At 37.8% G+C, this 14,309-nt stretch overlaps 1 protein-coding gene across 1 annotated transcript in view; it reads left to right on the forward strand.

Annotated features, from left to right (window-relative positions):
* Positions 1 to 3,567, forward strand: part of Taf1 (TATA-box binding protein associated factor 1) — an 82,296-nt gene extending 78,729 nt beyond the window's left edge. Inside the window, exon 39 of the mRNA XM_078034688.1 lies at positions 3,441 to 3,567. Coding sequence (XP_077890814.1) covers positions 3,441 to 3,537 — 97 coding nt within the window. The 3' untranslated portion in view covers positions 3,538 to 3,567. The remainder of the gene's footprint in view (positions 1 to 3,440) is intronic.
* Positions 3,568 to 14,309: the final 10,742 nt, after the last annotated feature.

Genomic DNA, 14,309 nt, shown 5'->3' on the forward strand with positions numbered 1-14,309 from the left:
TTGAGGAAGGAGTTTTAAGAAAGAAAAAAACACCATATATGCCAGAGATGTAAGTAAAATTAGGTCTGAGAGACAGGCTTTGAATTTGGCAATGAGAAGGTTCCTGGTGACCTGAGCTAGCAAAAGTAGTGAGATTGAAATGTAGCCAGAGGCAGGGTGAGGAACAGATAGATGGGAGGTGAGAAAGTGATGATGAATAGAGATCATAGACCACTCTTTTCAAGAAATTAAGCTTTGAAGAATAAAAGAGGTAGTCTTAAAATTTAAAAAAAAGAGGTAGTCTTAAGGTGGAAGATAAATAGGCCTATGCTTACAAAGTTATAGAATAGGTGGGGTTTGATTTCATTTAGGAGACAAACAAGTCTGTTTGCTTATTTACAGAGTATACAAAAAGATTGGGCAAGATGCACTTCAGACTTGATGCTTCTAGGAGTGAGGTGGAATGGAGGGGCTGACTTCACTCAAAACCTTCCTGTTTAAGCATTTTTGCTTGTTTGTCTTTATTTTCTGATGGTCATTGAGGAAAATGGGAGCTGGAACTGACTAGAGAGCCATCAAAGGATTACTGGGTATTTAATGCACAAATGAGGTACTGTTAGTTTTAAGTGGTACCAATTTATTGTGTGATTTTTTTTTTTCTCCAGAGGTGTTTAGCAACAAAGCTATCAGGGTATAGAAGCAGAAAGGTAAAAAAAAAAAAGTCTTGAGTTGAAGACCTGGTTATGAGAGAGAGACTGGTGGATTTCATTTCATTTACCCTTTCTTGATTATTTTGTACCCATCTAGTGTTGGACAAGTAAATGTGAGAGTATGAGAAATGATAAAATATAAAATAGTGCACTTTGAAGGTACAGAGAGGGACATCTAACACCAACCCTGGAGCTAAGGGAGATCTTCCCAGAGATAACTAGTAGTTAGCTGGACAAAGAAGGCATCAGGATTGGGAATGGATAACATTCCATCAGAGAAAATAGGATGTGCAAAGAGCATGTGACTATAAATAGGGGTGGCTAGAGTATGGTGCACGTGGAAGAAACTGGTAAAAACCAAAACTAGAATTAGGATGCAGACCCTGGGAAGCTCTAGATATTTTTCTAAGGAATTTAGATTTTATCCTAAAAGCAGGATGGATCTTTTCATAGACTTGGATTGCTTTAGTAGCAATTCAGAATGTGAATTTTATGAGAATAGGACTGGAAATGATTGTGACAGTCATTTTAGGCAAGGCATGAGTTGTTTTTTTTTTTAATTTTTTTGTTTTTAGTTGTAGTTGGACATAATACCTTTATTTTATTTATTTATTTTTATGCGGTGCTCAGGATTGAACCCAATGCCTCACACATGCTTGGTGAGCACTATACCACTGAGTTACAACCCCAGTCCCCATGAGTTCATTTTAAGATAAGAACAGTGGGCAGAGATTTGAGAGAATATAGGAGGTAGAATCTATAAAACTTGGTAACTGATTAGATGTGGGATGGGATGTTTCTGTCCGTCAGTTAATAAATATTCATTAAATTTAGTGCTAAGCATAGTTCCAGATGCTCTAAATGCAGCAGTGATTTTGTAAAACATAGTTCCCTCTCTTGAATAGTTTAGAATTTAGTAGGGGAGATAGAAAAAAATAAGAATGAGAGAAGTATTATGAAAATAAAAGTGATGTGAAAGGGTTTGAGATGAGGGTTCTAATTTAATGGTCAGAGAAGGCCTTGCTGGGTACCTGCCATTGTCATATAAATATGTATTTATTGCTTTGGTAAAATTAAAATACTTTTGGGCTGGGGATGTGGCTCAAGCGGTAGCGCGCTTGCCTGGCATGCGTGCGGCCCGGGTTCGATCCTCAGCACCACATACAAACAAAGATGTTGTATCTGCCGAAAACTAAAAATAAATAAATAAAAATTAAAAAAGAATCTCTCTCTCTCTCTCTCTCTCTCTCTCTCTCTCTCTCTCTCTTTAAAAAAAATTAAAATACTTTTTAAAATTTGAAAACATAAGCAATGAAAGAACCATAAAAGATACTTTAAAAACCTGACCCAAGAAGTATGGGGAAACTGGGTTACACTATTGAGGAAAACCAGAGGACAGGAGTTTCAAAGGACAGAAAGGTCAGCAGTGTCTAGAATTTAAGAAAGGGCAATCAGGTAAGGCCTGAAATTTGTCAGTTGGATTTGACAATTGGTGAACCTAGTGAAAGCAGTTTATTTAGAATGGTAGGTGCAGAAACCAGATGGCAGGTGGGTTGGAGAATTGAATGCGAGGAAGTAGAAACAGTTTCTGGGAGCTTGATTTGATAAAATAATAGCTATCGTTCATTGTGCCAGCCTCTCTGCAGGGAGCCCTACTTAACTGACCTCATCTAACCCTAAACAATCTATGAGATAGGTATTATTATTTTCATTTTACAAATGGGGAAATTGTTCAGGGTCACACCAGGAGAGGTATTAGCCTTGGACTGGAGAAGGACTACCATTAAATTAAAGCCAGAAAGATGAGTTATTGTAGTGCTGGGATGTAGCTCAGTAATAGAGTGCTTGCCTGGAAATGTGATCTCAGGTTGATATTTGCAAATCAATGTGAAAATAACCAAGGTTTTTTTTTCTGTTGATAGTTGAAGCTATTTTCCCCCCAGTTCCGTGGCTTTAGGACTTATAGTACAATATTTGCTAAATAAAAGTCTGGTGCAGTGGCACACATCTATAGTCCGCACTATCAGGAGAATGAGACAGGGATCACTTGAGCCCAGGAGTTCAAGACCAGCCTAGTGAAATAGCAAGGCCCCATCTGAAATAAATAACAAAACACTGATTCCTATCTAGGGGAGAACAGTAGTTGTCTGTATATTTTACAGAAGTCCAAGTGATTCTCCCCACTACCTTTTTTTTTTTTTTTTCCCAGTGCTTGGGATTGAACTCAGGGCATTGCTCATACTGGGCAAGCACTACACCACTGAGCTACATCCCCAGCCCTCCTAGTAATTTGAGACATTTGGGAAACTGATCTAGCAGCCTTCCTTTGTATCAGCTGTTTTTAAACTAGAGCACATCAGTATGGGGTAGGGATTACTTAATGTAAATCTCAATTCCTGAGCTTGAAATATGCATTTATAATATGCCACTTGTAATTCTGATGCAGATATTTCACAAAATAATAACAGCAGCATTTTAAATAATAAATATTTGGTAAGCATAAGTACTTTAGAAGAAATATAGAGCCATACTTTTTAAGTTATTTGTATAATATTGCAAATATAGCCCTTGCTTTTTGGTTCATAATAATAATCAAGTTTTTTAAAATAATGAATTGTTCTTAATATTTTATATTTTATCCATTTATAAATGTCATTTATAAACTATTAGAGTTACATATAAATTCTGCAAAATTGGTTTAAATGGATACAAGACTTTCAAAATCATTTCTTTTAAATTTTGCTTGTATAGGTTTGGATTTTCCACATTTTGGGGACTCGGAATCCAGTGTTTTCAGTCAACTCCATATTACGGCTTTTCAACTTATTTAAATATCCACTCATCTTGATTTACATTAAAATAAAAGTGTGTGCATATATCCTGTGTTTGTGACTCTATCACTTATATACTACAAATAAATATTTTCCATAAAAATTTTTATTTAGGCTGGGCACAGTGGAACATGCATGCCGGTAATCCAAGCTACTGAGGAGGCCAAAGCAGGAGGATCACAAATTCATGGTAACTTGTGAGACCCTGTCTCAAAATAAAATTTAAAAATGGCTGGGATATAGTTTAGTGGTAGAGCACTTGCCTAGCATATATGAGGCCCTGGATTTAATCCTCAGCACCACAAGAGAAATTTGACTCAGTTATCCTATAATATACGTAAGAAGTGTTCAAATAGCAGAATAAGCAGCTGGGGTTGTAGCTTAGTGGTAGTGTGCTTGCCTAGCACACATGAAGCACTGGGATCAATACACAGCACTACATAAAAATAAATAAACAAAAGTATTGTGTCCATGTATAACTACAAATATTAAGAAAATAGCAGAATTAAATTACATTTTGATAGAAAGCATGTCATATCAGTAATGACAAAATTATCCTCTCTTCCTATGAAATCAGGACTACCTTAAGAGAAGGAAAAGGCTATATTATAAAATTGGAGGCAACTAAATGGTCAAAAGTAGAGAAATCATGAAATACTTAGGAAGGAAAAGAATCTATAAATAAGAAATACAGATGGCTGGGACACCAGAGATAATGTTGCTTCTGTTGTTGTAACTATAAAGTGTATCAGTAGTAAGTTTATCAGAAGCTGCTTATTTTAGACCAAGCATTTCCTGAATTTCTCAATCCTAATTTTTCCATTTTGCTTCTTTAAAATGATATTCGCAAGTGCTGGGCACATAATATGACCATGTGTGCAAGAGTTTTTAAACCAGAACATCTGCCCCCACAATATTCAGGATTGAACTCAGCCTTGCTCATGCCAAGTATAAGCCAGCCCTAAACCAGACTTTTTGTTTCTTTTTCCCCAAAATACATGGGGGATTAAGATAAACTTTGACAGAAAATAAAAGTTCTGGACCAAAGTTGTGGGTGAGTACCTCCTAGATTTGTGGTAGTGGGGGGATTTAAAAAAAAAAAAACCCAAGTGACAGGGAAGGGTTTCCCCTCATCTCCAATCCCTGCTTCAGAAAACTTGATATTTCTCCAGTATTGCAAAATTTCTTAGGTTTTAACACTTAAACTCACAAGCAGCCCAGGAGGGATGGTGCACACCTGTAATCCCAGCAGCTCAGGAGGCTGAGTTAGGATTACAAATTCAAAGCCAGCCTCTAATCAATTTAGTGAGACCCTGTCTCAAAAAAAAAAAAAAGGCTGGGCATGTGGCTCAGCAGTAAAGTGCCCCTGGGTTCAATCCCTGGTACAAAAACAAACAACAACAAAAAAGTGTCAATTGATTGCTTATCAATAAGGACTTCTCAGTCTTTTACTTTTGTTCTGCTCCATCAAACAGTGGTTTAAAATCATCTATCTTAACCTCTTTGGAAGGTATGGACAACTTGCAAACTATAATAAAATACAAAAGCTGTGGATCCTTCCTCCAGAAAAAAGTGCACATTACACATAAGGTTTTGTATGTAATATCAGGCATATTTGCCACCCGGTAAATAAACTAAGTTTAAAAAAATTGTATAGTCTTAGGTTTAAAGTGATTCTCTCTTCAAAGGACTCAAGTCTCAAACAATAGGGCACGATTTAAATACTCCTGTATTTTAAAATTAAGGATCATAGGCAGCCAAGCATAGTGATGCATGGCTGTAATTCTAGCTACTTGGAAGGCTGAGGCAGTAGGACCATAAATTTGAAGTCAGCTTGGGCAACTTAGCAAGACTCTGTCTCAAAATAAAAAATAATAATAATAAATAAATAGGGCTATGGATGTATCTCAGTGGTAGAGTATACCTAGGTTCGATCCTCAGTAACCCCCCCCCCAAATTGCCAATTTATAATGGAAGGAAAGATTAGGGAAACACATTTTGTTCTCTTAAGGTACATTTACAAATCATTTTACCGCCTTGAGCCTTCTAAATGCCAGGTAGAACTCCAGACTCTAGTAGAATCTTTCTGGACAAGAAGAAAAAAAGTATTTCAAAAAAATCCACATTTCCAATCCATGTTCTATAGAAAAAATCATAATGTGGTAGTTTGAAATACAGGCTTTGGTGTCATACTTAAGTGGCTCTCACCACTTATGTGACCTTGAGCAATTTATCAAGGTTTTATGCCCTCAATTATATGACAGGGTTATAGTGAGAATCAAAGAATATTGTGCCTATAACATGCCTAGCACAGTGCCTGCCTGTTATGGTTTGGATATAGTTGAGTGTATCCCTCATTGAGGGTTCGTGTGTTAGAAGCTTGGTTTTCCATGTGAAAATGTTGGGAAGTGGTGATGCATTTAAGAGGTGGGGCTTAGTGTAAAGCAGTTAGGACAAATTAAGGGTGCTACTCTTGGAAGGAGTACATTAACATACTATCCCATTAGTTCATTAGAGGCTGAATTGTTTTAAAAAGTAAGCATGACCCCCCTCTCTATTCTCTGGTTTCCTGTCTCACCATGTGATCTCTTCCTCTCATGAGCTCTTCATGATATCATCCATCATGATGTGACACAACCAACAAGGCCCTCACCAGAGGCTAAATAGATAGGACCCTCCAATCATGAACTATAATCTTCCAAAATTGTGAGTTAAGTAAACCTGTACTCAGCCTCAGGTATTTTGTTATATCAACAGAAAATAGACTATATGCTGGCACATAGTAAACACCCAGTATATGTTAGCTATTCTTATTAATACCTTTCTGAATAAGCAATAGTTCATACATTTAGACCAATTGGAATTATTTTAACTATCCTTAACTTAAAATCTTAATGTTAATTTCCAAACACCAGTTAGTCTTCTTGTATTGCAGACTAAGTAGAAATCCTGAAGAGAGAAGTTTTTCAAAATTTTCTGAGACCTTTCAAACTCCCATCCCCTTAATAATTTTCTCATATTCAGATTTGCTTCCATCATGACCCAGAGTTGTATTCTCAGTGCTTTGGTGAGCCCCTGTTTCAGATGAAAGTGTATAAAAGTAGGGGAGAAACTTCAGATCCACTTATTGACTTTATCTGATTCTAGTAAGTCTAAAAAACAACTTTTCACCATACTTCACTATCCTCTATTTGAAATAAACTCTTTATGACAAAAAATAAAAGCAAAACACAAATACTTGAAGGCACTAGACAGTTCCATGTACTATAATACAAACACTTGTGGATATGAAAAAGGCATAGGAATTTATTTACCACTAACTTTTGTAACTTAAAAATTATTTTAGCTTCCAAATTTCTTCACATATTTCCAAAATCCAAGTTAAAAATAAAGATTTAAGATTTTAAATGGTTTGCTTCTTATTTCATTTTCTCTTATTTCCTTTTTTCTTTCAACTTTATAATCAAGTTGTGAGCTAATGGATGTAACTTATATCACAAGTAAGTATGAATTCTCCTAATTTAGAACAACAAATGCCAGAATATACAGAATTTGTTTACCCTTTTAGAGAGAGGAGAGAGAGAGAGAAAGAGAGAGAGAATTTTTTAATATTTATTTCTTTTAGTTTTTGGCAGACACATCTTTGTATGTGGTGCTGAGGATCGAACCCGGGCCACACGCATGCCAGGCGAGTGCGCTACCGCTGGAGCCACATCCCCAGCCCCAGCATGATTTTTTTTTTTTTACCTTGTTAAATTGCTAAGTCTGGTCATGAACTTATATTCCTCCTGCATCAACCTCCTGAGTCACTGGGATTACAGGTGTGTGCCATTGCACTTGGCTTTTTTTTTTTTTTTTTACCTTTTTTTTTTAGACAGGGTGTTGCTATTTGCCCAGGCTGACCTTGAACTTTTGATCCTCCTGCCTCAGCCTCCCCAGTAGCTGGGATTACATTTTGTGCCACCTCACAGAGCTGCATGATTTTTCATTAATATTTATAAGTGGGCTGGGGATGTGGCTCAAGCGGTAGCGCGCTCACCTGGCGTGCGTGCGGCCCGGGTTCGATCCTCAGCACCACATACCAACAAAGATGTTGTGTCCGCAGAGAACTAAGAAAAAATAAATAAATATTAAAAAAAAAATTCTCTCTCTCTATCCCCCTCTCTCTCTCACTCTCTCTTTTAAAAAAAAATATTTATAAGTAAGCTCATTCACAGTAAATGCATACATTCAATTAATATAAATTTTTACATCCCAGTGTATTTGGTTGATTTCTAATTTGAAGAAGTCAACCCATTTTGGCCAGAACATGGTGGTGCCCACTAGTAATCCCAGTGATTTGGGAGGCTGAGGCAGGAGGACTACAAGTTCAAAGCCAGCCTCAGCAATTTAATGAAACCCTCAGCAACTTGGCAAGAACCTGTCTCAAAACAAAAAAAAATAAATAAAAGGGCTGGGGATGTAGCTCAGTGGTTAAGGGCCCTTGGGTTCAATCCCCAGTACCAAAAAAAAAGTCATTTTATAATATATAAAATTGTATAATACATACATTATATAAATTCTAGGTTTTTCTGTGCATACCTCTAATTACTCAAGCTTCACGTAGTTAAGACTGCTTTTAATGTCAGCTGGAAACTGCCTAGAGCTATCCCTTGGTGTCACACATTGCCATAGACCATGTCCTGAGAGTTAGTCTCGATATATAGGTCAAACAGGCTATGTTGTTCTGTGCCCTAATTATAAATTTTAATTATCTCTTCTTCCTTCCAGCATATGCTATCCTGCATTTTTCTGGGAACTTATTTGCTTGGCCCATTTGTAATATACTGCTTTAGAGTTTAGAGACTGTTCAAAGATGCTATTGTGCATGATTTATAAAATAAACTAGATGACATCTGACATTATTCTCAAATTAAGATAACATTAGTGTCTAAGAACATAGCTCTAAAGTTAAATTCCTGTGCTCAGATTCTGGACTTTTTTTTTTTTTTTTTTTTTGGCAAATCCCAAGGGTTTCTGATCTCTGAATTTAAAATGATAGGATTATCATAAAGATTAAATGAATGGCCAGGTGTGGTGGTGCATGCTTATTTGTAATCACAATTACTGGAAAGGCTGAGATGGGAGGATTGCCTGAGCCCAGGAGTTTGAGGCAAGATTGAGCAATATGGGAGTGCTGGTCTTTAAAAAAAAAAAAAGAATGTAAACAAAAAACCTGGGTATGGTGGTGCATACCTGTAATCCAAGTTACTTGTGAGGTTTAGAAAGAAGGATTGCAAGTTTGAGGCCAGCCTGGGCAATTTAGCAAGACTCTTGTCTCAAAATAACTTTTTGAAATTAATTAATGTATTTATTTATTTTGACTGAACCTGGGGCACTTTACCCCTGAGCTACAAAGTCTCACTAAATTGCTTAGGACCTCGCTAAATTGTCAAGGCTGGCTTTGAACTTGGGATCTTCCTGCCTCGGTTTCCCAAGTCACAGCAGTTACAGTTGTGTTGTGTCACCACACCTGACAATTTAAAAAAAAGGGGGGGGCTGGGGATATAGCTCAGTGGTAAAGCACTTCTGGGTTCAATCCCTAGTACTGCCAAAAAAAAAAAAAAGATTGAATGAAATAATACATGTGTAGTGCTTAGAATATTTTTGGCATACAGCAAAGCAAACGAGTGTGTGTGTGTGTGTGTGCACGCGCGCGTGTGCTGGGGATCAAACCCAGGGCCTTTGCATGCTAAACATTTGCTCTATCAATAATCTATACTCCCAAACCCAACAGGTGCTCTCATAGAGTGCAGGAGGAAGTATAAATTTGTATAAATCCAATATTTTTATTTGGTTCTGGGATTTAATCCAGGGCCTACAGCATGCTAAAAGCACATGCTCTTTCATTGAAGCCTTAGAAAATAAAGAATAAGCCAGGTGCAGTGGCATATGCCTGTAATCCCAGCAGCTCTGGAAGCTGAGACAGGAGGGTCCTGAGTTCAAAGCCAGCCTCAGCAATGGCTAGGCACTTAGCAACTCAGTGAGACCCTGTCTCTAAATAAAATACAAAATAGTGCTGGGGATGTGGCTCAGTGGTCAAGTGCCCCTGAGTTCAGTCCCCAGTACCCCCTCCCCCACCAAAAAGAAAAGAATAATAAAACCATGAAATGCACATCTACCACCTAAGTTGAAAAATTACATTTCTCTTCAGTAGTTTTATTTTTACATAATTTCAGATTTATGGAAGAATTGTGAAGAATTGTGAATTATTACTAGTGTTATTAACCTTGATTAGTAGGTTAAGGAACTGTTTGCCAGATTTCTGTACTACAAAATTATTTTCTATACTCTTCTTTTTTAAAAAAAATATTTTTTAGTTGTAGTTGGACACAGTATCTTTATTTTATTTATTGTTATGTGGTGCTGAGGATCGAACCCAGTGCCTCGCATGTGCTAGGCAAATGCTCTACTGCTGAGCCACAACCCCAGCCCCTTCTACTCTTTAGAAGCAAGTCACTAAATCCAGCTCACACTTGAGGGGAAATTAAGTTTCATCTTCTAGAGAGAGCCATATCCAAGAAGTTGTGGACATACATTAAAATTGCCACAGTAATTAACAAATATGTATTATTTTTGGTTATGGGAATCAAACCCAGGAGTGCACTACCACTGAGCTACATCCCTAAGCCTTTCTATTTTTTATTTTGAGAAAGAGTGTTGCTAAGGTGCCAGACTGGCCTTAAACTTGTGAGCCTCCTGCCTCAGCCTCCTGAGTTTCTGGGATTACAGGCATGCTCCGTAACACTCAGCATAATTAATGTTTGATGAACTCCTTAGCATTTTTTTTGTGTGTGTGTATGGTGGTGGGGATGAACTCAGATTCTCGTGCATGCTAGGCAAGCACCCTTATCACTGAGCTACAATCCCCATCCTGCCTCCTTACATTGACGCTTTCTAATTTTATTATCACTATAAATATTACCTGTGCTATCATTCACCTCATATTTCTTCATTCATGAGCTTATGATGAGTTTATTTTCCTTTTTGAAAGTCACAAGGTATTTGTATGGCAGCTTCTCAAACATGTTTGACTATTATAGTCATTTGGGAGTACCTTTTAATTAGAGGTTTTCTAGATTCAGTGTGTCTGGGTATGAGCTTGGAAACTAGGTTTTTTTGGGGGGGGGCACGGGGTGCTGGGGATTAGAACCCAGGGCCTTGTGCATGCAAGGCAAGCACTCTACCAACTGAGCTATATCCCTAGCCCAGAGAAATAGTTTTAAAAGCATTTTAGGTTCTTCTCCACTCCACCCCCTGCCCCAGGTTATTCTTTTTACTAGACCAAGTTTGAGAAACATTGGTTTATAGCATTTCCCTCTTCTCCTTTTCCAGTAGCCAACATGGACACTTATTATTCTGTAGTTTGTTTTATAGTGTCCTAATTTATATAGTTTATAGTTTCATTTTCTTTTTTGAAACTTAGGAAATCTGTACTTTCCCATTTTCCACAAAGTCAGGACATTTGAATGTAAACTACAAGAGAGATTTCCAGATGATGATGATGATGATGATTCTTCTTCCTTGAGAACTTCACTGCTTTTCAAAAAAGGACAGTTTCTCTCTCTCTCTCTCTCTCTCTCTCTCTCTCTCTCTCTCTCTCTCTCTCTCTCTCTGTGTGTGTGTGTGTGTACTGGGAATTGAACCCAGGGCCTTGCAATGCTAGGCAAGTGTTCCACCACTGAGATATGCTCCTAACTCCCAGGAGTTTTTCTTTAGGGGTTTATGCTTATTATTTCACTTCTATCATGATAATTTCTGAAGCTACCATTTATTATTAATCACATAACATGCCAGATATCATGTTTTATGTTGTAAGTGATCCATATGAACAACACTTTTGTAGGTCAAAACTAATGTTGGCAATTTAATATGATTTGACCTAATATATCATCTCCTTTAAAGGAGATGCTCTGGAGGTAGGTGGTACTATGCCAATTTTACAGATAACAATACTGAACATCAGAAAGATTAAATGATATTCCTAAAGTAGCATATTTATAAATGATAGAGCCCGGATTTGAATACAGGTCTGTTTCCAAAACCCATGTTTTAAAACATAAAGTACCTTTAAAGAAAATGTCATGTTGATAATTTTTGGAATATAGTGTATACCTTACCGAAAACTGCTGCAGTCCGGCTGCAGCAAAATAACTGGGGGGTGATGAGCAACTTGTGTAGATTGATACAGCAGGAGTGGGAGTCGTTTGTTGTAGGACAGGAGGGGTATATATACATTACACACAGCTTATTTTAATTAACATAAACTAGATACAGCAGTCAACCAATAAGGAATCTCCACACTTAATGGCTTGCTGGTGTTACTTCACAAACCACTCACTCTGGCAAAATGCCAGGCGCCATCTTGACTTGTTTACAGACCTTAATAGAAAACAATTCAGGCAAAACTTCAGTTGCACAGAATAGATTCTGTTGTTATATAGCATGTTGAGTATGATTAAGAATTAAGTATATTTATGGGCTGGGATTGTGGCTCAGCAGTAGAGCGCTCCCCTAGCAGGGGCGAGACCCAGGTTCAATCCTCAGCACCACATAAAAAAATAATAAAGGCATTGTGTTGTGTCCATCTATACCTAAAAAATAAATATTAAAAAAAAGAATAAGTATATTTCAAAATAGATAAAATGATTTTAAATGCTCTCACCACAAAAAATGAATATGTTAATTAGCCTGATTTGATTATCTCACAGTGTATATGTATAATGTAACTTCATGTTGTACCTCATAAATATGTACAATTATTATTTGTCAATTAAATCCACCAATAAGGAAAAAAAATGATACTGGGGATTGAACCCAGGGGCACTTTACCACTGAGCCACAACCCAGGTCCTTATATATATATATATTTTTTTTATCTTGAGACTGAAAAACCAGCCTCTACCTCAGCGCAAAGCCTGTCCAAGGAAGGGGGCGTGACCCTTGTCCTTGGAAAGACCCACAGAGCACTCCTAGGCACATTCCCACCCTGCTGAGTTGTTTATCTACAAATAACAGGAGAGATCTGCTGCACCAGGTGTCCCTGACTCAGGCTAGGTGGGGACCCATAGCAACCCCCTAGCAGCCAACAATCAGCATGAGATAGGGAAATACCTGGGATGCCAGATGACCCTCCCAGTAGTTTATGGTGGTTGATAACATGTTGGGAAACCATGTAGTTCAGCAGTACTCCCCTCATGGCTTAAACCAATCAGTTCAAACGAATCCCTCTCTTGTAAGTAACCAATCACCCCTACCCAACTTGTTCCCGCCAGTGAATGTGCTAATCATGGTTTAGATTGTTTTATTATTTTCCCTAAGAGATGCTATGATGTATGTGGGGTCCCTGCCTTCCCCCAAAGAGTGTATAAAATTGCTGCAAATCTTGGGCTCAGGGCCTCTCAGCATCATCAGTTGCTGTGTGCCACGGAGGACGGAGCTAGCTCACAATAAACACCTTTTTGCTGCTTAACATCGATCTTGGTCTCTGGTGGTCTTTTGGGGGTCCCAAATTCAAGCATAACAAGACAGGTTCCTGCTAAGTTGCTGAGGGTCTCACTAATTTTCTGACCTTGAACTTCCAATCCTCCTGCCTCAGCCTACTGAATCACTGAGACTACAGATGTGTGCCACCATGTCTGGCCACTATAAAGAATTTTTGTTGAGAGCCACAGCCGAAGGGGCCCCAGCAAACTTCCACCTGCCAGCAAACTTCTAGCTGCCAACTGATTGGCTCCTCTGCGGTGATGCTCATTGGGCTGTGTCCCCACCCTTTCAGACCACGGAGCTACTCATTGGGGGACTTTTTTTGGCTCCGCTCACGTGACCCAGCCAATCGTCCTCAAGAGCAGAAGGAGTCAGGGAGGTTGAGGTGCTTGTGGGAAGCTGGTGGTGGCAGTTGGGCTCTGAGGGTTTTCCTGAAGAGCTGTGTGGTGCAGAGTGTGTGATAAAGTTCATTTCTTTTGACAAGTGGCTCGTGAATTGTGCCTAGCCAGACTGCAGCAAATTTTCTATAACAAATGTGTATTACTTTGGGGCTGAGGATGTGGCTCAAGCAGTAGCGTGCTCACCTGGCATGCTCAGGGCGCTGGGTTCGATCCTCAGCACCACATAAAAATAAAATAAAGATGTTGTGTCTACTGAAAACTAAAAAATAAATATTAAAAAAATTCTCTCAAAAATGTGTATTACTTTTATAAAAATGTCAAAAGGATATTTTGGTAAAATAAAGAAGTCATTTATAATCTTTTTATTGCAATACAGTAACTTTTCATTTGTGCATTTCACCTCCCAATCTCTATTTCCACAATTGCATAATTTTACCAAGATAAGAGTCATGGTGTACAAAGCATATTTTTTTTAACTTTAAACTTTTAGAAATTATTATTGTATAAGAATTATTAGTCATCGTAAAAATTAGACAATATAAACAAAAGGTGATATAATCATATAATCCTACCATCTGGAGAAAATCACTGTTAACTTGTTTGTGTATACTTAACTTCCAGGCTCGTTCTTAGAAACTTATGTCCACACAGTGTACATGATTTTTTTTTCAAAGTTAGATCATACTTGTACATAACACTTTATAGTATGCTAACATATTATAACCACTTCCGTATTGTTTTTTTTTTTAAATATTTTTTAATCGTCAATGAACCTTTTATTTTTTTATATGTGGTGCTGAGAATCAAACCCAGTGCCTCACACATGCTGGGCAAGCACTCTGCCACTGAGCCACAACCCCAGC

Source organism: Ictidomys tridecemlineatus, chromosome X, assembly GCF_052094955.1.
Source record: "Ictidomys tridecemlineatus isolate mIctTri1 chromosome X, mIctTri1.hap1, whole genome shotgun sequence".
In the NCBI taxonomy this organism is placed as follows: domain Eukaryota; kingdom Metazoa; phylum Chordata; class Mammalia; order Rodentia; family Sciuridae; genus Ictidomys; species Ictidomys tridecemlineatus.